The sequence below is a fragment of the Cherax quadricarinatus genome, chromosome 3 (genome assembly GCF_038502225.1).
Source record: "Cherax quadricarinatus isolate ZL_2023a chromosome 3, ASM3850222v1, whole genome shotgun sequence".
Lineage (NCBI taxonomy): Eukaryota > Metazoa > Arthropoda > Malacostraca > Decapoda > Parastacidae > Cherax > Cherax quadricarinatus.
Genome location: NC_091294.1, coordinates 22,524,885 through 22,548,988, shown reverse-complemented (window position 1 = coordinate 22,548,988; position 24,104 = coordinate 22,524,885). Strand labels below are relative to the sequence as shown.

The window sequence follows — 24,104 nt, the reverse complement described above, 5'->3', positions numbered from 1 at the left end:
CCTTCCACCCACAAAGTCACCATCCTTCCACCCACAAAGTCGCAATCCTTCCACCCACAAAGTCACCATCCTTCCACCCACAAAGTCACCATCCTTCCACCCACAAAGTCACCATCCTTCCACCCACAAAGTCACCATCCTTCCACCCACAAAGTCACCATCCTTCCACCCACAAAGTCACTATCCTTCCACCCACAAAGTCACCATCCTTCCACCCACAAAGTCACCATCCTTCCACCCACAAAGTCACCATCCTTCCACCCACAAAGTCACCATCCTTCCACCCACAAAGTCACCATCCTTCCACCCACAAAGTCACCATCCTTCCACCCACAAAGTCACCATCCTTCCACCCACAAAGTCACCATCCTTCCACCCACAAAGTCACTATCCTTCCACCCACAAAGTCACCATCCTTCCACCCACAAAGTCACTATCCTTCCACCCACAAAGTCACCATCCTTCCACCCACAAAGTCACTATCCTTCCACCCACAAAGTCACTACCCTTCCACCCACAAAGTCACCATCCTTCCACCCGCAAAGTCACCATCCTTCCACCCACAAAGTCACCATCCTTCCACTCACAAAGTCACTATCCTTCCACCACAAAGTCACCATCCTTCCACCCACAAATTCACTATCCTTCCACCCACAAAGTCACTATCCTTCCACCCACAAAGTCACCATCCTTCCACACACAGTCACCATCCTTCCACCCACAAAGTCACCATCCTTCCACCCACAAAGTTACTATCCTTCCACCCACAAAGTCACCATCCTTCCACCCACAAAGTCACCATCCTTCCACCCACAAAGTCACCATCCTTCCTCCCACAAAGTCACTATCCTTCCACCCACAAAGTCATTGTCCTTCCACCCACAAAGTCACCATCCTTCCACCCACAAAGTCACTATCCTTCCACCCACAAAGTCACTATCCTTCCACCCACAAAGTCACCATCCTTCCACCCACAAAGTCACCATCCTTCTACCCATAAAGTCACTATCCTTCCACCCACAAAGTCACTATCCTTCCACCCACAAAGTCACCATCCTTCCACCCACAAAGTCACCATCCTTCCACCTACAAAGTCACCATCCTTCCACCCACAAAGTCACCATCCTTCCACCCACAAAGTCACTATCCTTCCACCCACAAAGTCGCTATCCTTCCACCCACAAAGTCACCATCCTTCCACCCACAAAGTCACCATCCTTCCACCCACAAAGTCACCATCCTTCCACCCACAAAGTCACTATCCTTCCACCCACAAAGTCACCATCCTTCCACTCACAAATTCACCATCCTTCCACCCACAAAGTCACCATCCTTCCACCCACAAAGTCACCATCCTTCCACCCACAAAGTCGCAATCTTTCCACCCACAAAGTCACCATCCTTCCACCCACAAAGTCACCATCCTTCCACCCACAAAGTCACCATCCTTCCACCCACAAAGTCACCATCCTTCCACCCACAAAGTCACCATCCTTCCACCCACAAAGTCACTATCCTTCCACCCACAAAGTCACCATCCTTCCACCCACAAAGTCACCATCCTTCCACCCACAAAGTCACCATCCTTCCACCCACAAAGTCACCATCCTTCCACCCACAAAGTCACCATCCTTCCACCCAGAAAGTCACCATCCTTCCACCCAGAAAGTCACCATCCTTCCACCCACAAAGTCACCATCCTTCCACCCACAAAGTCACTATCCTTCCACCCACAAAGTCACCATCCTTCCACCCACAAAGTCACTATCCTTCCACCCACAAAGTCACCATCCTTCCACCCACAAAGTCACTATCCTTCCACCCACAAAGTCACTACCCTTCCACCCACAAAGTCACCATCCTTCCACCCGCAAAGTCACCATCCTTCCACCCACAAAGTCACCATCCTTCCACCCACAAAGTCACTATCCTTCCACCACAAAGACACCATCCTTCCACCCACAAATTCACTATCCTTCCACCCACAAAGTCACCATCCTTCCACCCACAAAGTCACCATCCTTCCACCCACAAAGTCACCATCCTTCCACCCACAAAGTCTCCATCCTTCCACCCACAAAGTCACTATCCTTCCACCCACGAAGTCACTATCCTTCCACCCACAAAGTCACTATCCTTCCACTCACAAAGTCACCATCCTTCCACCCACAAAGTCACTATCTTTCTACCCACAAAGTCACCATCCTTCCACACACAAGGTCACTATCCTTCCACCCACAAATTCACGATCCTTCCACCCACAAAGTCACTATCCTTCCACCCACAAAGTCACCATCCTTCCACCCACAGTCACCATCCTTCCACCCACAAAGTCACCATCCTTCCACCAACAAAGTCACCATCCTTCCACCCACAAAGTCACTATCCTTCCACCCACAAAGTCACTGTCCTTCCACCCACAAAGTCACCATCCTTCCACCCACAAAGTCACCATCTTTCCACCCACAAAGTCACCATCCTTCCACCCACAAAGTCACCATCCTTCCACCCACAAAGTCACCTTCCTTCCACCCACAAAGTCACCATCCTTCCCCCCACAAAGTCACCATCCTTCCACCCACAAAGTCACCATCCTTCCTCCCACAAAGTCACTATCCTTCCACCCACAAAGTCACTATCCTTCCACCCACAAAGTCACCATCTTTCCACCCACAAAGTCACCATCCTTCCACCCACAAAGTCACCATCCTTCCACTTACAAAGTCACTATCCTTCCACCCACAAAGTCACCATCCTTCCACTCACAAAGTCACCATCCTTCCACCCAAAAAGTCACCATCCTTCCACCCACAAAGTCACCATCCTTCCACCCACAAAGTCACCATCCTTCCACCCACAAAGTCACCATCTTTCCACCCACAAAGTCACCATCCTTCCACCCACAAAGTCACCATCCTTCCACCCACAAAGTCACCATCCTTCCACCCACAAAGTCACCATCCTTCCACCCACAAAGTCACCATCCTTCCACCCACAAAGTCGCCATCCTTCCACCCACAAAGTCACCATCCTTCCACCCACAAAGTCACTATCCTTCCACCCACAAAGTCACCATCCTTCCACCCACAAAGTCTCCATCCTTCCACCCACAAAGTCACCATCCTTCCACCCACAAAGTTACTATCCTTCCACCCACAAAGTCACCATCCTTCCACCCACAAAGTCACTATCCTTCCACCCACAATGTCACTATTTTTCCACCCACAAAGTCACCATCCTTCCACTCACAAAGTCACCATCCTTCCACCCACAAAGTCACCATCCTTCCACCCACAAAGTCACCATCCTTCCACCCACAAAGTCACCATCCTTCCACCCACAAAGTCACTATCCTTCCACCCACAAAGTCACTATCCTTCCACCCACAAAGTCACCATCCTTCCACCCACAAAGTCACCATCCTTCCACCCACAAAGTCACCATCCTTCCACCCACAAAGTCACTATCCTTCCACCCACAAAGTCACTATCCTTCCACCCACAAAGTCACTATCCTTCCACCCACAAAGTCGCCATCCTTCCACTCACAAAGTCGCCATCCTTCCACTCACAAAGTCGCCATCCTTCCACTCACAAAGTCGCCATCCTTCCACCCACAAAGTCACCATCCTTCCACCCACAAAGTCACTATCCTTCCACCCACAAAGTCACTATCCTTCCACCCACAAAGTCGCCATCCTTCCACTCACAAAGTCGCCATCCTTCCACTCACAAAGTCGCCATCCTTCCACTCACAAAGTCGCCATCCTTCCACCCACAAAGTCACCATCCTTCCACCCACAAAGTCACTATCCTTCCACCCACAAAGTCACTATCCTTCCACCCACAAAGTCGCCATCCTTCCACTCACAAAGTCGCCATCCTTCCACCCACAAAGTCGCAATCTTTCCACCCACAAAGTCACCATCCTTCCACCCACAAAGTCACCATCCTTCCACCCACAAAGTCACCATCCTTCCACCCACAAAGTCACCATCCTTCCACCCACAAAGTCACCATCCTTCCACCCACAAAGTCACTATCCTTCCACCCACAAAGTCACCATCCTTCCACCCACAAAGTCACCATCCTTCCACCCACAAAGTCACCATCCTTCCACCCACAAAGTCACCATCCTTCCACCCACAAAGTCACCATCCTTCCACCCAGAAAGTCACCATCCTTCCACCCACAAAGTCACCATCCTTCCACCCACAAAGTCACCATCCTTCCACCCACAATGTCACTATCCTTCCACCCACAAAGTCACCATCCTTCCACCCACAAAGTCACTATCCTTCCACCCACAAAGTCACCATCCTTCCACCCACAAAGTCACTATCCTTCCACCCACAAAGTCACTACCCTTCCACCCACAAAGTCACCATCCTTCCACCCGCAAAGTCACCATCCTTCCACCCACAAAGTCACCATCCTTCCACCCACAAAGTCACTATCCTTCCACCACAAAGACACCATCCTTCCACCCACAAATTCACTATCCTTCCACCCACAAAGTCACCATCCTTCCACCCACAAAGTCACCATCCTTCCACCCACAAAGTCACCATCCTTCCACCCACAAAGTCTCCATCCTTCCACCCACAAAGTCACTATCCTTCCACCCACGAAGTCACTATCCTTCCACCCACAAAGTCACTATCCTTCCACTCACAAAGTCACCATCCTTCCACCCACAAAGTCACTATCTTTCTACCCACAAAGTCACCATCCTTCCACACACAAGGTCACTATCCTTCCACCCACAAATTCACGATCCTTCCACCCACAAAGTCACTATCCTTCCACCCACAAAGTCACCATCCTTCCACCCACAGTCACCATCCTTCCACCCACAAAGTCACCATCCTTCCACCAACAAAGTCACCATCCTTCCACCCACAAAGTCACTATCCTTCCACCCACAAAGTCACTGTCCTTCCACCCACAAAGTCACCATCCTTCCACCCACAAAGTCACCATCTTTCCACCCACAAAGTCACCATCCTTCCACCCACAAAGTCACCATCCTTCCACCCACAAAGTCACCTTCCTTCCACCCACAAAGTCACCATCCTTCCCCCCACAAAGTCACCATCCTTCCACCCACAAAGTCACCATCCTTCCTCCCACAAAGTCACTATCCTTCCACCCACAAAGTCACTATCCTTCCACCCACAAAGTCACCATCTTTCCACCCACAAAGTCACCATCCTTCCACCCACAAAGTCACCATCCTTCCACTTACAAAGTCACTATCCTTCCACCCACAAAGTCACCATCCTTCCACTCACAAAGTCACCATCCTTCCACCCAAAAAGTCACCATCCTTCCACCCACAAAGTCACCATCCTTCCACCCACAAAGTCACCATCCTTCCACCCACAAAGTCACCATCTTTCCACCCACAAAGTCACCATCCTTCCACCCACAAAGTCACCATCCTTCCACCCACAAAGTCACCATCCTTCCACCCACAAAGTCACCATCCTTCCACCCACAAAGTCACCATCCTTCCACCCACAAAGTCGCCATCCTTCCACCCACAAAGTCACCATCCTTCCACCCACAAAGTCACTATCCTTCCACCCACAAAGTCACCATCCTTCCACCCACAAAGTCTCCATCCTTCCACCCACAAAGTCACCATCCTTCCACCCACAAAGTTACTATCCTTCCACCCACAAAGTCACCATCCTTCCACCCACAAAGTCACTATCCTTCCACCCACAATGTCACTATTTTTCCACCCACAAAGTCACCATCCTTCCACTCACAAAGTCACCATCCTTCCACCCACAAAGTCACCATCCTTCCACCCACAAAGTCACCATCCTTCCACCCACAAAGTCACCATCCTTCCACCCACAAAGTCACTATCCTTCCACCCACAAAGTCACTATCCTTCCACCCACAAAGTCACCATCCTTCCACCCACAAAGTCACCATCCTTCCACCCACAAAGTCACCATCCTTCCACCCACAAAGTCACTATCCTTCCACCCACAAAGTCACTATCCTTCCACCCACAAAGTCACTATCCTTCCACCCACAAAGTCGCCATCCTTCCACTCACAAAGTCGCCATCCTTCCACTCACAAAGTCGCCATCCTTCCACTCACAAAGTCGCCATCCTTCCACCCACAAAGTCACCATCCTTCCACCCACAAAGTCACTATCCTTCCACCCACAAAGTCACTATCCTTCCACCCACAAAGTCGCCATCCTTCCACTCACAAAGTCGCCATCCTTCCACTCACAAAGTCGCCATCCTTCCACTCACAAAGTCGCCATCCTTCCACCCACAAAGTCACCATCCTTCCACCCACAAAGTCACTATCCTTCCACCCACAAAGTCACTATCCTTCCACCCACAAAGTCGCCATCCTTCCACTCACAAAGTCGCCATCCTTCCACTCACAAAGTCGCCATCCTTCCACTCACAAAGTCGCCATCCTTCCACCCACAAAGTCACCATCCTTCCACCCACAAAGTCACCATCCTTCCACTCACAAACTCACCATCTTTCCACCCACAAAGTCACCATCCTTCCACCCACAAAGTTACTATCCTTCCACCCACAAAGTCACCATCCTTCCACCCACAATGTCACTATTTTTCCACCCACAAAGTCACCATCCTTCCACTCACAAAGTCACCATCCTTCCACCCACAAAGTCACCATCCTTCCACCCACAAAGTCACCATCCTTCCACCCACAAAGTCACCATCCTTCCACCCACAAAGTCACTATCCTTCCACCCACAAAGTCACTATCCTTCCACCCACAAAGTCACCATCCTTCCACCCACAAAGTCACCATCCTTCCACCCACAAAGTCACCATCCTTCCACCCACAAAGTCACTATCCTTCCACCCACAAAGTCACTATCCTTCCACCCACAAAGTCACCATCCTTCCACACACAAGGTCACTATCCTTCCACCCACAAATTCACGATCCTTCCACCCACAAAGTCACTATCCTTCCACCCACAAAGTCACCATCCTTCCACCCACAGTCACCATCCTTCCACCCACAAAGTCACCATTCTTCCACCAACAAAGTCACCATCCTTCCACCCACAAAGTCACTATCCTTCCACCCACAAAGTCACTGTCCTTCCACCCACAAAGTCACCATCCTTCCACCCACAAAGTCACCATCTTTCCACCCACAAGGTCACCATCCTTCCACCCACAAAGTCACCATCCTTCCACCCACAAAGTCACCTTCCTTCCACCCACAAAGTCACCATCCTTCCCCCCACAAAGTCACCATCCTTCCACCCACAAAGTCACCATCCTTCCTCCCACAAAGTCACTATCCTTCCACCCACAAAGTCACTATCCTTCCACCCACAAAGTCACCATCTTTCCACCCACAAAGTCACCATCCTTCCACCCACAAAGTCACCATCCTTCCACTTACAAAGTCACTATCCTTCCACCCACAAAGTCACCATCCTTCCACTCACAAAGTCACCATCCTTCCACCCAAAAAGTCACCATCCTTCCACCCACAAAGTCACCATCCTTCCACCCACAAAGTCACCATCCTTCCACCCACAAAGTCACCATCTTTCCACCCACAAAGTCACCATCCTTCCACCCACAAAGTCACCATCCTTCCACCCACAAAGTCACCATCCTTCCACCCACAAAGTCACCATCCTTCCACCCACAAAGTCACCATCCTTCCACCCACAAAGTCGCCATCCTTCCACCCACAAAGTCACCATCCTTCCACCCACAAAGTCACTATCCTTCCACCCACAAAGTCACCATCCTTCCACCCACAAAGTCTCCATCCTTCCACCCACAAAGTCACCATCCTTCCACCCACAAAGTTACTATCCTTCCACCCACAAAGTCACCATCCTTCCACCCACAAAGTCACTATCCTTCCACCCACAATGTCACTATTTTTCCACCCACAAAGTCACCATCCTTCCACTCACAAAGTCACCATCCTTCCACCCACAAAGTCACCATCCTTCCACCCACAAAGTCACCATCCTTCCACCCACAAAGTCACCATCCTTCCACCCACAAAGTCACTATCCTTCCACCCACAAAGTCACTATCCTTCCACCCACAAAGTCACCATCCTTCCACCCACAAAGTCACCATCCTTCCACCCACAAAGTCACCATCCTTCCACCCACAAAGTCACTATCCTTCCACCCACAAAGTCACTATCCTTCCACCCACAAAGTCACTATCCTTCCACCCACAAAGTCGCCATCCTTCCACTCACAAAGTCGCCATCCTTCCACTCACAAAGTCGCCATCCTTCCACTCACAAAGTCGCCATCCTTCCACCCACAAAGTCACCATCCTTCCACCCACAAAGTCACTATCCTTCCACCCACAAAGTCACTATCCTTCCACCCACAAAGTCGCCATCCTTCCACTCACAAAGTCGCCATCCTTCCACTCACAAAGTCGCCATCCTTCCACTCACAAAGTCGCCATCCTTCCACCCACAAAGTCACCATCCTTCCACCCACAAAGTCACTATCCTTCCACCCACAAAGTCACTATCCTTCCACCCACAAAGTCGCCATCCTTCCACTCACAAAGTCGCCATCCTTCCACTCACAAAGTCGCCATCCTTCCACTCACAAAGTCGCCATCCTTCCACCCACAAAGTCACCATCCTTCCACCCACAAAGTCACCATCCTTCCACTCACAAAGTCACCATCTTTCCACCCACAAAGTCACCATCCTTCCACATACAAAGTTAATATCCTTCCACCCACAAAGTCACCATCCTTCCACCCACAATGTCACTATTTTTCCACCCACAAAGTCACCATCCTTCCACTCACAAAGTCACCATCCTTCCACCCACAAAGTCACCATCCTTCCACCCACAAAGTCACCATCCTTCCACCCACAAAGTCACCATCCTTCCACCCACAAAGTCACTATCCTTCCACCCACAAAGTCACTATCCTTCCACATACAAAGTCACCATCCTTCCACCCACAAAGTCACCATCCTTCCACCCACAAAGTCACCATCCTTCCACCCACAAAGTCACTATCCTTCCACCCACAAAGTCACTATCCTTCCACCCACAAAGTCACCAACCTTCCACCCACAATGTCGCCATCCTTCCACTCACAAAGTCGCCATCCTTCCACCCACAAAGTCACCATCCTTCCACCCACAAAGTCACTATCCTTCCACCCACAAAGTCACTATCCTTCCACCCACAAAGTCACTATCCTTCCACCCACAAAGTCACTATCCTTCCACCCACAAAGTCACTATCCTTCCACCCACAAAGTCACCATCCTTCCACTCACAAAGTCGCCATCCTTCCACCCACAAAGTCGCCATCCTTCCACTCACAAAGTCGCCATCCTTCCACTCACAAAGTCGCCATCCTTCCACCCACAAAGTCGCCATCCTTCCACTCACAAAGTCACCATCCTTCCACCCACAAAGTCGCCATCCTTCCACTCACAAAGTCACAATCCTTCCACTCACAAAGTCGCCATCCTTCCACCCACAAAGTCACCATCTTTCCACTCACAAAGTCGCCATCCTTCCACCCACAAAGTCGCCATCCTTCCACTCACAAAGTCACCATCCTTCCACTCACAAAGTCACCATCCTTCCACCCACAAAGTCACCATCCTTCCACTCACAAAGTCACCATCCTTCCACTCACAAATTCGCCATCCTTCCACCCACAAAGTCGCCATCCTTCCACTCACAAAGTCACCATCCTTCCACTCACAAAGTCGCCATCCTTCCACCCACAAAGTCACCATCCTTCCACTCACAAAGTCGCCATCCTTCCACCCACAAAGTCGCCATCCTTTCACTCACAAAGTCACCATCCTTCCACTCACAAAGTCACCATCCTTCCACTCACAAAGTCGCCATCCTTCCACCCACAAAGTCAACATCCTTCCACCCACAAAGTCGCCATCCTTCCACTCACAAAGTCGCCATCCTTCCACCCACAAAGTCGCCATCCTTCCACCCACAAAGTCACCCTCCTTCCACTCACAAAGTCGCCATCCTTCCACTCACAAAGTCGCCATCCTTCCACCCACAAAGTCACCATCCTTCCACCCACAAAGTCACTATCCTTCCACCCACAAAGTCACTATCCTTCCACCCACAAAGTCGCCATCCTTCCACTCACAAAGTCGCCATCCTTCCACCCACAAAGTCGCCATCCTTCCACCCACAAAGTCACCATCCTTCCACTCACAAAGTCACCATCCTTCCACCCACAAAGTCACTATCCTTCCACCCACAAAGTCACTATCCTTCCACCCACAAAGTCGCCATCCTTCCACTCACAAAGTCGCCATCCTTCCACTCACAAAGTCGCCATCCTTCCACCCACAAAGTCACCATCCTTCCACCCACAAAGTCGCCATCCTTCCACTCACAAAGTCGCCATCCTTCCACTCACAAAGTCGCCATCCTTCCACTCACAAAGTCGCCATCCTTCCACCCACAAAGTCACCATCCTTCCACCCACAAAGTCGCCATCCTTCCACTCACAAAGTCGCCATCCTTCCACTCACAAAGTCGCCATCCTTCCACTCACAAAGTCGCCATCCTTCCACCCACAAAGTCACCATCCTTCCACCCACAAAGTCACCATCCTTCCACTCACAAAGTCGCCATCCTTCCACCCACAAAGTCACCATCCTTCCACTCACAAAGTCACCATCCTTCCACTCACAAAGTCACCATCCTTCCACCCACAAAGTCGCCATCCTTCCACCCACAAAGTCACCATCCTTCCACTCACAAAGTCACCATCCTTCCACCCACAAAGTCACCATCCTTCCACTCACAAAGTCACCATCCTTCCACTCACAAAGTCACCATCCTTCCACCCACAAAGTCGCCATCCTTCCACCCACAAAGTCGCCATCCTTCCACCCACAAAGTCGCCATCCTTCCACCCACAAAGTCACCATCCTTCCACTCACAAAGTCACCATCCTTCCACCCACAAAGTCACCATCCTTCCACCCACAAAGTCACCATCCTTCCACTCACAAAGTCACCATCCTTCCACCCACAAAGTCACCATCCTTCCACCCACAAAGTCACCATCCTTCCACTCACAAAGTCACCATCCTTCCACTCACAAAGTCACCATCCTTCCACCCACAAAGTCACCATCCTTCCACCCACAAAGTCACCATCCTTCCACTCACAAAGTCACCATCCTTCCACCCACAAAGTCACCATCCTTCCACCCACAAAGTCACCATCCTTCCACTCACAAAGTCACCATCCTTCCACCCACAAAGTCACCATCCTTCCACCCACAAAGTCACCATCCTTCCACTCACAAAGTCACCATCCTTCCACTCACAAAGTCACCATCCTTCCACCCACAAAGTCACCATCCTTCCACCCACAAAGTCACCATCCTTCCACTCACAAAGTCACCATTCTTCCATCCACAAAGTCACCATCCTTCCACCCACAAAGTCACCATCCTTCCACTCACAAAGTCACCATTCTTCCATCCACAAAGTCACCATCCTTCCACCCACAAAGTCACCATCCTTCCACTCACAAAGTCACCATTCTTCCATCCACAAAGTCACCATCCTTCCACCTATTTTATTCTGATGTATAGTCGTAAGCACCCACCCCCCCCCCCCCTCTTTTTTTTTGCACAGATTTTTACAATGTTTGGGTAAGGATTCCTAATTTTAATTTCAAGCTTAAGAGCTGTTACTGACGTCAGCTTTTTTGAAAATCTTATTGTTGTTATAAGCCGTACAAATATGGAACAGGATGAAGTTGGAGCCATGTGTGGGCCAGCCGTCTCGTGTGATCAACTGACTTTATTTAGTTGATATTATGCTGTACGAACATGTTCCAGACTCAAGTCATCCTGGGAATAAATGATGTTCTGGAGAACGTTATTAAGTGAAGTTGCTGCTTCCTGGACGTCCTGACCTCTACCACCTCATTTCTCTCTCTTGTTTTTTTTTTTACACAGGGTTTGACAAGGTTAGGTTAAGGATCCCTAGCTTTATTGACAAGCTATTTACAGGTTAAGGGTTCCTAACTTTATTGGCAAGCTAAGAGCTGTTACCTACATCAGCTCATTTGAAAGCATTTTTATTGTTATGAGACATACAAGTAGGGAACAGGATGAAGTTGGAGCCATCTGTGGGCCAGCATTTTCATTTGATCAACTGACTTTATCTCGTTGACATCATAATGATGTACGAATGTGTTCCAGACTCTAGTCATCCTGGGTATGTATGATCTCAGATGGAGTGATGTTCTGGAGAAGGGTACAGCCAGAGTGAAGTTGCTGCTTTCTCTCTCTCTCTCTCTGACAGTCTTGTACTCTGTACATCTATATTTTGACAGTCTTGTACTCTGTACAGGCGTTCGCTAACCCTGAGGACGCTGCTTCCATGGGTGTGAAAGGTACCAAGATTAACGAGAACGTGGAGCGAGTCAGGAGGTAAGTACTGGGTGTGGTGAGTACTGAGTATGGTGGTTAGTTTAAGTTAGTTTAATATGTTTATTATGCACCCCATACCCATCCAGTGGGCGGTAGTCAAAAGATTACAGAGGTACATAATGGGTCCGAGGCTTGGTGGCAAAAGCTCTCGCTTCACACGGTGTTTCCTTACACCGGTTGTCTATGTTCACCCATCAATAAAGTGGGTACTTGGGTCTTAGTCGACTGGTGTGGTGGGTACTGGGTGTGGTGAGTACTGGATGTGGTGAGTACTGAGTGGATACTGGGTGTGGTGATTACTGGGGGTGGCGCGTATTAGGTGTAGCAATTAGCCTAGGCAAGAGGGTTACTACCCTGTCTCTTGGTTATTCTAATATGTGGGAATTAAAATCCCCACTACAGGGTCAGTTGGTGAGTACTGGGTCAGTAGGTGAGTACTGGGTCAGGTGAGTACTGGGTCAGTAGGTGAGTACTGGGTCAGTAGGCGAGTACTGGGTCAGTAGGTGAGTACTGGGTCAGTAGGCGAGTACTGGGTCAGTAGGTGAGTACTGGGTCAGTAGGCGAGTACTGGGTCAGTAGGTGAGTACTGGTTCAGTAGGCGAGTACTGGGTCAGTAGGTGAGTACTGGGTCAGTAGGCGAGTACTGGGTCAGTAGGTGAGTACTGGGTCAGTAGGCGAGTACTGGGTCAGTAGGTGAGTACTGGGTCAGTAGGTGAGTACTGGGTCAGTAGGTGAGTACTGGGTCAACAGGTGAGTACTGGGTCAGTAGACGAGTACTGGGTCACTAGGCAAGTACTGGGTCGTATGTGAGTACTGGGTCAGTAGGCGAGTACTGGGTCAGTAGGTGAGTACTGGGTCAGTAGGTGAGTACTGGGTCAGTAGGCAAGTACTGGGTCGTAGATGAATACTGGGTCAGTAGACGAGTACTGGGTCAGTAGGCAAGTACTGGGTCGTAGATGAATACTGGGTCAGTAGACGAGTACTGGGTCAGTAGATGTGTACTGGGTCAGTCGGTGAGTATTGGGTCAGTAGGTGAGTACTGGGTCAGTAGGTGAGTACTGGGTCAGTAGGTGAGTACTGGGTCAGTAGGTGAGTACTGGGTCAGTAGGCAAGTACTGGGTCAGCAGATGAATACTGGGTCAGTAGACTAGTACTGGGTCAGTAGATGAATACTGGGTCAGTAGATGTGTACTGGGTCAGTCGGTGAGTACTGGGTCAGTGTGTGGAGGAGCATCTCAGATAAGTACACTTTCCTGCATGACGATAAAAACATGATAACTTTAAACAGTACTGTTTCCAGCAGCCTCTCCCTGGAATCACCTTCGATGTTGCTGCAGTCGTGTTCACAGTGGCTGTGGATAGCGAGTAATCTGGGTTAACTCTGACCCATGGTATGTATTCCAGTATGTCAAAATACTTGGATTATGATGATTAGAACTTTTGTGTATCCATATAATCTTGCGCTACCGTCCACAGGATGGATATGGGATGCACAATAAACTAGTCACTTCGGTGGCAAAATCTAAATCTACTCACGTGGGTTTTGGTGTTGGAATTCTAATGACAGTCTCTAAGGTGAGAAATATTCTTTCTAACATTAGCCTAAGCACTGCAGTGTTTTAAAGGGGAAAATGAAAGGGGAATAAAAACCTGCCTGACTCTTTGTAGCTGGAGTTCTGCGTCGTTGAAGTGACACGAATCCGTTATCAGTGTCTTGATAGTGGAATGAACAAGTGTCACTCGGGGAATGTTGCACTAGTGTTCGTCACAGCAGTTCGGAAATGTTATTGCCCAGTCACACCGGTTACAATAATTGTTACTCACTATCACTCGTTTATGAGTTTCGTGGGATTATTCACAACAGGGAGAAAGTTAAATAACTCTGTATTTTGCTTCATCACTCCCAATGTTCGCTGGAGAAAGAGACACGTAGATGCTAATAAACACTTCGTGATTAGTTCTACCTCGAATTTCCTGACTCGTATGAGGGGAAACCAGTCAACTTTCCTATTTTCCTGAGATTGTCAGATCAAGTCTCGAATGCATGGCCACTGTTCCTTTGTACTTTAGCGGGAGAGCAGCGATGCCCTCTGTCGCGCATTCCCATTCATTCCTTGAAGTAATCTGTCCTCTTGGTCACCGCGAAACCGCATCCCACAAAGGAAGTGATGACTTCAGTTTCATAGACATTTACTGCTAGCTTTAGCAACAGACTTCATCCTAGAATCCTTGTTTCTTAGGGTTCTAGGTGGGTATAGTGAGCTATAATACCCTAGCGTGTAGATCAAATGGGGCACAGTTTTTGACAAATTTTTCCTTCTATGGGGAATTAGCATCTTCCATAGATTTCCACTCGTATGTACAAGTGGGCAGGAAGTCTGGTAAAGAGACATGCCTTGTGACGCCTCACCCAACATATGGTTTTGATAATTCTGCTGTAGAAGGGAGAAAGCAAGATGGTTCACAAGCCCTTTTGAGAGGGCTAGCCTCTTTGGAGAGGGTCATTATCCACCTTCATGAGGGATGATATCGCCCCCTTCATAAACTGGAGATTTTTCACCACAAGGTGAGTACTGGGTCAGTAGGTGAATAGAGTCAATAGGCGAGTACTGGGTCAGTGGGTGAGTACTGGGTCAGTAGGAGAGTACTGGATCAGTAGGCTAGTACTAGGTCAGTGGGTGAGTACTGGGTCAGTATGTCAATCTCTCTCAGTACTACCAGTTACCAGTAACCCGTTACCAGTAGATGACTCACTACCAACCGTCTGTGTGAATCACTGACTGTTATTCACGTTGCTGCTGACCATAGCATGTTTTTGAACACCGCTCACCCTCTAGGCACTGGTGGGTCAGTCTGAGATAGAGAGCAGAGAGAGGCAGGGCAGCTGATGGTGCTTCCCGTACTTTCCGTTATAATTATATGTACTAACCAGCCTACGTTATCGAACTCAATCCACGTTATCGAACCCACATGACAAGTAGGCTAGTACTAGGTCATTGGGTGAATACTGGGTCAGTGGGTGAGTACTGGGTCAGTAGGCGAGTACTGGGTCAGTGGGTGAGTACTGACTGGGTCAGTGTGTGAGTACCGAGTCAGTGAGTTTGAGTACTGAGTCAGTGGGTGTGAGCACTGGCTCAGTAGGTGAGTACTGTGTCAGTGGGTGAGTACTGGGTCAGTGGGTGAGTACTGGGCCAGTGGGCGAGTACTGGGTCAGTGGGTGAGTACTGACTGGGTCAGTGTGTGAGTACCGAGTCAGTGAGTCAGTGGGTGTACTGAGTCAGTGGGTGTGAGTACTGAGTCAGTGGGTGAGTACTGGGTCAGTGGGTGAGTCCTGGATCAATATGTAAATATTAGAATATGGTATGTCAGTTGTAAGGTTCGAAGTTGTGCTGATGGGAGAATATGTAGATCATCATCATCAGTCATCATCAGTATTATCATCATCCTCATTCCTCAATTCTCATTCATCATCCTCAATCATCAGTTGTCATCCTCAGTCATCATTCATGATCCCCAATCATCATCGGGTGAGCGCCAAACTTGTGGGGATCATACAGTGTCTGAGGAAAGGGAGGTAATCAGGTTCGATCCAAGGAATGGGAGGGAAGGCCCGGTCCCAGGTCCATCTTTGAGGGATGTTTTACCTACTTGTATATGTTTGTACATTAATCTGAAATAGTCATTATTATTATAATGCACTCCTAAACCTCTCATTGTCCTACTGAAGTATCCCAGCTCAGGCCGGTGTACTTCATGATACCCTGTGTAACATGACTCGGAAATATGGCTAGATTTTGTTTCCACAATGTAACTATCATATACAATATAGTGTTCCTATACATACGCACGTAAATCATATAGAAAAACGTAGTTACATCACGTAATTCATATGGAGTAGGGTGACAGAGGAGCAAGGTAATTCTGATGTACCTAACGAAAAACTTCTTGCACCTAATACCTATGTGCTTCGATGGCAGAGCTCATCAAAATGACCTGGAGAACATCCCAGTATTCTGGATGAGTGGACTACTGTACGTGCTCACCCAACCTTCACTCTTCACCGCCAGCGTCCTCTTTCGTATCTACACCATTGCAAGGATCCTCCACACAGTGTTGTACCTGCGCGGCAGCTTCCTCAGGGGCCCCTCATACATGGTAGGGATGGTAGTCAAGATTATCATGGTGGGCACAGTCATTTACACCTTCTGGTAAATTCATGGCGATCAAGTTCATCATGGTTGCCACCATCATGTACACCTGGTAAACTCACGCCCTGAGGGACCAATGTGCCCTCTCAACCTGTCCAGAAGTGGTGTAATACTAGGTTTTATCTGGTGTTTTCATTATATTTGTTTTGTGGGAAGAAGGGGATGATGATCAGTATAATGCTCATTTTATCATAGTATTTCGTTTAAATTGTTAATTTTTCATTTGCTTTAACGTCAATTACCATGTAACCATGACTGAGTATCCCTACCATGTTATACCACGTTACCTTATATTTGTATGCACATGCATTTGAAATATTTATATAGTCTCTCCTTTCCGCTTCTTCAGTAAGTTCATATTATATTCATGACCAATGCTAACTCCGTGTTAAATATTCTGACAGTTTTGTTTACTAAGAATGTAAGTGTACGCCAGTTGCCATTGTTTACAGTGTCAGGAACCATGGCATCTATACTTGATATAAATGTTGCCATTGTTTACAGTGTCAGGAACCATGGCATCTATACTTGATATAAATGTTGCATTATGGTGTAGAATCCAGTAACTTCATCTTTAAATGCAGAATTTTGCGTTACTAATTTTAATATCTAATTCTTTATAAAAATAAAGTTGTAGATGGACATGAAGCTTTTTTGTACAATAATTAAAATAAAGGTTAAGTTATAATAACTATTATTTTTTCCTAAAGTTACGCTGATTCTTATATTCATATGAGACTCTAAACTCACTCTTACTGCATTACTGTTATACTGACCAGGAGCTCTACACCCTCAGGGGTCGTAGTGCCTGGGGTAATAGAAAGGTCTAATTCTTTAAATAAAGATCCCTTAGCTGAGATCAAGGTACCTTCCTCGAGGCTAAACCCAAAAGGGTTACAAAGTATTAAGGAAATGGGAGGTAAATAGTCTTCATCCAAGGTAGGCTGTGTGACCCTTGTCCCCTGAAGGGAGGTTCCTTGACGCTGGTGAGGAGCTCTTGATCTAGGGAATTGGATCTGTGCTCCAGTTCCCTGAATTGAGCCTGAATACCTTCCATTCCCCCGCCCAGGTGCGCTGTATAATTCTACAAGTTTAACGCTCTCTCAAGATTATAATAATAATAATAATGTATAACCCTTCTGGGTTTAGCTCTTAGTTGTGAATATAATAATCATCATCCAGGGAAGAAGAAATTAAAGGCCTGAGAATAATTAGGCATTAATGAAGAGGTACCTTATAATGGTTGACTGAATTTTTTTAGTAAACCATTTGACTGAAAAAAAAATCCTCCAATTTTTAACGCAGTTGTGCTGAACTAAGGAGAGGTTCACGCAACAACTGGCATATGCAGGAGCCTTCCAGTCAATGTTAGACAAACCATTCCTGTGTTGGGTTTTCCTGAGATAACTTGAGAAAGCCTTCTCTGATTAGCTTCAAACTTTCAACATTGGTGATGGGTTCCAAGCTGCATCTGTGCTGCTGCTGTCGGTGTCGAGGTCCTCTTGGATGTGGAGGGGAACTTATGGCCCTTTCATGCCTTCTAGTAACTGTCGCTCAACTTTCCCTCCATTTCTTTCTTTTTTTTTCTTTACTTTCTCTTTTTTCTTTAAATAATAATAAGAAATAAGTACCACTATAGTGCCCTGTGGCATGGTAGCTAAAGCTCTTGCTTCACAAGGCGAGTGTCCGGGTTCAGTTCCCAGCGAGGGTAGAAACATTGGGCGTGTTTCTTTACACCGGTTGTCTGTGTTCCCCATCAGTAAAATACGTACATGGGTGTTAATTGACTGGCATGGGTCACATCCTGAGACAAAACTGACCTAATTTTCCAGAAATTCTCAGCATAACAAGCGGCTTTCTATATAGTAGTATGCCATCGCTGTCAGCTAGGCCTGTATGCTTTTTACATGTAGTAAATAAAAATATTATTTTTTTATTATTATTATTATTATTATTATTATTATTATTATTATTATTATTATTATTATTATTATTATTATTATTATTATTATTTTCTTATTATTTTATTATTATTATTATTATTATTATTATTATTATTATTATTATTATTATATTATGGAGGCTTCGTTTCATGACTCCCCTCCCCCTCCTCCTCCCCCTCCTCCTCCTCCTCCTCCTCCCCCTCCTCCTCCCCCTCCTCCTCCCCCTCCTCCCGAGGACCTTTTTTGTTATTGCATCCTGTTCTGACCTGGCTTCATTACTGGACCATTTTTTGGACCTTTCCCATACCCCTGTACCTTCTGCTGGTGATGCTTCGTCACCTGGTCCAGGTGCAGAGGCTCCGCCTGTCTCTTCTAGTTCCTTTGCACATCTTTGACTATGCATCTGGCTTCCCCAGATACGGTACAACGATTTTCTGATCGCCCACCTGCCTCAGGTCGCCCACCTGCCTCAGGTCGCCCACCTGCCTCAGGTCGCCCACCTGCCTCAGGTCGGCCGCCTGCGGTCCTACACCTAAACGTTCCAGGCCATTTGCTGACGATGTTCCTTTGATTTCTGCTAATTCCATCCAGATATGACCTACACAACATCTTCCTTTGCCTACCATATTTACAAGTACACAGTGGACCAAATTCTTTTCCTTGCAACCGACACCTCCTACTGATTATCTTTCAGACCACAGTATCGGTAAAGCTTTTTTACGACATTTTGGCCAAAATAAATCCTTTCATGATCTTCAGAGTGGTGCGCACATCGTTACAATTCAAAACGCGGGCCAAGCTCATAATTTTTCCCTTCTTACTTCTATTGATAAAGCTCCTATCACAGTCCACAAGCATGCTACTCTCAATTCTTGCAGTGGTACGATTGTCTTACCGCATATCATTGTACAGTGTGATTTTCTGTCTTGCGGTAACGATATTTTAGAGCAATTAGCCCTCAAGGACCTTCCGATTCTCAAAGTGCATGGGTATGTCCTGCCCGTCCGTGGGCAGAGGAGCTTTCCCAGTAACACTGCCTGCTTAACCTTTGCCGTGAGCTTCAGTCCTCCATTTACAATGCAGGACATCACCTAAGGGCCCATAAAGTGGTCACCATGCCCCAACAGTGTCGAAATTGTTGGCCATCCTGCTAGATACTGCAGGTCTGTGGCAGAGTGTCCGGTCTGCGGTGTTGCGGATCATGCTGATATATCTTGAAGTCTTCCCACACTTGTCGTCATTGCAACAATGCTCACCTTTCCTTTTACCCGCAGATGTCAAGTCTGTCTTAATGAATGTGAAATCCATTGTCTTAAGGAGAGCGAGGGCCTTATGCTATGGCTGTCTCTTGGCTCTGCCTTCAGGGGAATCTTCCTCATGTTTCTTATTCTCGAGTAACTAGGAGACTTCCAACCTTGGCGGTTCCCCCCCAGTGCCATGTCTTCTGTAGTTACCCCATCTCTAATTCCTTAGCAGTTTTGCCCTCTGAAACCCCCACCCCTTACTTCTTACTACCTCTGCTTCTTCATCTTCTCGCCTGCTAGTTTCTAAGTGTTAGAGACCTCGCATACCTGCACCTTCTTTGCACCTCTCACCTGCAAAGTTGAACCCATCCCCAAAACCCAAGTCACTTTGCATTCCTTCGGTGTTTACAATTTCCCAACAGTCCTTCTTTTCGGCCTTGAAGCCTACCTCTCATCCCTTTCTAGCTCTCACGTGAATGTAGAGGTTCACCCCCCTCGCGTAGTCCCCTCTTCTCTTATTCCCTCCTAGGCTGCTTCTTCACCAGCCCCCTTCCAGACCCCTTCCTCTCTGTTTCCCCACAGGTCTTTTCTTCTTCTGCCCCTGCCGGCGCATCTCCCACCTTCAAGGACCATAACATTGTATCAATCACATCTGCTAGAAAAAATGACAGGATGGATAACGAGAACCTTCAAAACTAGGGATGCCAAGCCCATGATGACACTCTTCAGGTCGTTTGTTCTATCTAGGCTGGAATATTACTGCACACAACAGCACCTTTCAAGGCAGGTGAAATTGCTGACCTAGAAAATGTACAGAGAACCTTCATGGCACGCATAACTGCGATAAACCACCTTAATTACTGGGAAAGCAAAGAGACTGAATAATACCTGGCTAACACCAAGTATCCTCAAATCCATTAACACAAAGCACAAATATGAAAAACAGTATAGAATGGGTCAAATAACTAGAGAACAATCTAAACGTTACTCGTCAGCACTTACCAGCCTGATAAGAAGATCTAAAAAATTGTACTATGAAAATAGATTACATAACATCAAAGGTGATATGAAAAAAAACTGGAAAACTCTATCTGAAATTCTTAGAAATAAACAGTTATCCAAAAACAAAACAAACTAACAAAATCAGATGAACCCTCACTCACACCTAGAAGACAAAATGAATGCAGATGTAATATACACAGACTTTGCAAAAGCCTTCGACAAGTGTGACCATGGTGTAATAGCGCACAAAATGCGTGCTAAAGGAATAACAAGAAAAGTTGGTAGATGGATCTATAATTTCCTCACTAACAGAACACAAAGAGTAGTAGTCAACAGAGTAAAGTCCAAGGCAGCTACGGTGAAAAGCTCTGTTCAACAAGGCACAGTACTCGCTCCCATCTTGTTCCTCATCCTCATATCCGACATAGACAAGGATGTCAGCCACAGCACCGTGTCTTCCTTTGCAGATGACACCCGAATCTGCATGACAGTGTCTTCCATTGCAGACACTGCAAGGCTCCAGGCGGACATCAACCAAATCTTTCAATGGGCTGCAGAAAACAATATGAAGTTCAATGATGAGAAATTTCAATTACTCAGATATGGTAAACACGAGGGAATTAAATCTTCATCAGAGTACAAAACAAATTCTGGCCACAAAATAGAGCGTAACACCAACGTCAAAGACCTGAGAGTGATCATGTCGGAGGATCTCACCTTCAAGGACCATAACATTGTATCAATCGCAGCTGCTAGAAAAATGACAGGATGGATAATGAGAACCTTCAAAAGTAGGGAGGCCAAGCCCATGATGACACTCTTCAGGTCACTTGTTCTATCTAGGCTGGAATATTGCTGCACACTAACAGCACCTTTCAAGGCAGGTGAAATTGCTGACCTAGAAAATGTACAGAGAACCTTCACAGCGCGCATAACGGAGATAAAACACCTCAATTACTGGGAGCGCTTGAAGTTCCTGAACCTGTATTCCCTGGAACGCAGGCGGGAGAGATACATGATTATATACACCTGGAAAATCCTAGAGGGACTAGTACCGAACTTGCACACGAAAATCACTCACAACGAAAGCAAAAGACTTGGCAGACGATGCAACATCCCCCCAATGAAAAGCAGGGGTGTCACTAGCACGTTAAGAGACAATACAATAAGTGTCAGGGGCCCGAGACTGTTCAACTGCCTCCCAGCATACATAAGGGGGATTACCAACAGACCCCTGGCAGTCTTCAAGCTGGCACTGGACAAGCACCTAAATTCGGTACCTGACCAGCCGGGCTGTGGCTCGTACGTTGATTTGCGTGTAGCCAGCAGTAACAGCCTGGTTGGTCAGGCTCTGATCCACCATGAGGCCTGGTCACAGACCGGGCCGCGGGGGCGTTGACCCCCGGAACTCTCTCCAGGTAAGCTCCAGGTAAACTCCAGGTAAACACCTACTGAAACAGCAAACAGACTTAATGTTTTCTTCTCCAGGATAGGAAAAAATCTAGCAAACAAAATACCAAGCACAAACACCCGTCCATCAGACTACCTCACAGGTACCTACCCAAATACGCTATTCCTAGCTCCAACCAACCCCACTGAAGTTACACTCATCATAAACACCCTTAAAAACAAGGCAGGAGACATAAACAACTTGCCTGCTTTTATGTACAAAAAAGCTACTCAAGTATTGTCACCAATTATTGCAACACTCTTTAACAAATCCATTGAATCATCTACCTTCCCAACAATCCACAAAGATTAGATTTTTTAGATTTTGCCACCGAAGTGGCTAGTTTATTGTGCACCCCATATCCATCCTGTGGACGGTAGCGCGAGAGCATATGGATACACAAAAGGCCTAGGAACTAGGCCCCAAAGGGTTAACAGGAATACATATGGATTTATATCTACATATCTATAGTTCACTTATCTGTTACAAGCAAATTTAGGAAATTTGCTTAGTATATCTGGTATCTTATTTTCATTAATAAGATATCTTGACATGTCACCTAGGTTATTATACTGTATGTCTCTGTATTCCTCAATAAGTGGACAATTAAGCACATAGTGTTCAAGAGAGTGACCATATGCCTGATCACATAATTTACATTTAGTTTGATCATCATCTGTGTGTCTCCCAAACTGCCAGAAGTACTTGTAACCAAGCCTAAGCCTGGCCACTACAACATCAGTCAGTCTGTTCACATTGCAAGTTGCTCCATAAACATACTTATCTACGTTCATGTTATCATAGTGGGTTATAGATCTACTCAGGCTTCTAACTGCATTCCTATAACAATCATTTTCATTATTTACTTCTCTCCTAATATTATTCCTAATGCTAGACACAGTTATACCAAAGTTATATTCTACATTCTCCTTCTCGATACTCTTCTTGGCTAACATATCAACTTTATCATGAAGGAGTAATCCAATGTGTGATGGGATCCATAGCAATTGTACATTAATTCCTTTGTCCCTAATTTTTGAGTATCTGTACCTGGCTTCCCCAATGAGCATGTTGTTGGAGTCATTATATGAGCCAAGAGCCTTCAATGATGACATAGAATCAGTAATGATGATAGAGTCAAGCTCAGTGTCATAGGTTAGCTTTAGCGCCATTAGGATTGCAAACAATTCAGTTTGCAGTGTAGACGCCCAGTTGTTAATTCTTATGCCTAACTCAACAAATTTATTATCGTTCTTAACTAGGGAGGTGGCAACAAGAGCAGATGCAGCCCTGCCAGAAGACTCCTGTTTAGATCCATCAGTGTATATAACTTGTGATAACTTGTTACTACCAGCTAGGTGAGAAATTTCTTCTTGAGCAGTTGCTCTAACAAGAGATTTAAGGAAGGGATTACTAGCAATGAGCTTCTTGGGAGGGACTTGTAGGTATGTGATATTAAATGAACACATCTTCCATGGAGGGGTGAAATGCTCTTGTTGCCTACAGTGATACAGTTCATGCAGGTTATAAAACTTAATGCAATTGCACGTTTTCACAATCCATTTAGATCTGTGTGTATTTACCTCTAGACACTTGGTAAGATTCACTGTGACAGTGTCTGGTTCGTTTCTCAACATTCTAATACCGAGTACAGTGTTAATTTCAACAATCCTATCACTGATACTAGAAATACCAAGCTCCTTCCTCATGTTAAGAACTTTTGTAGATCTGGGACAGCCAAGAATAATCCTGAGAGCTTCATTTTGCATTAACTCCAA

The 24,104-nt window shown here is 46.8% G+C and overlaps 1 protein-coding gene across 3 annotated transcripts in view; it reads left to right on the top strand.

Moving 5' to 3' along the window:
- Positions 1-17,378, top strand: part of LOC128706605 (microsomal glutathione S-transferase 1) — a 71,712-nt gene extending 54,334 nt beyond the window's left edge. For all 3 annotated transcript variants that reach the window (XM_070090761.1, XM_070090758.1, XM_070090768.1), the window contains exons 3-4: positions 12,400-12,479; positions 16,457-17,378. In XM_070090761.1, the coding sequence (XP_069946862.1) occupies positions 12,400-12,479; positions 16,457-16,691 (315 nt within the window). In that variant the 3' untranslated portion in view covers positions 16,692-17,378. The remainder of the gene's footprint in view (positions 1-12,399; positions 12,480-16,456) is intronic.
- The last annotated feature ends 6,726 nt before the right edge of the window (positions 17,379-24,104 follow it).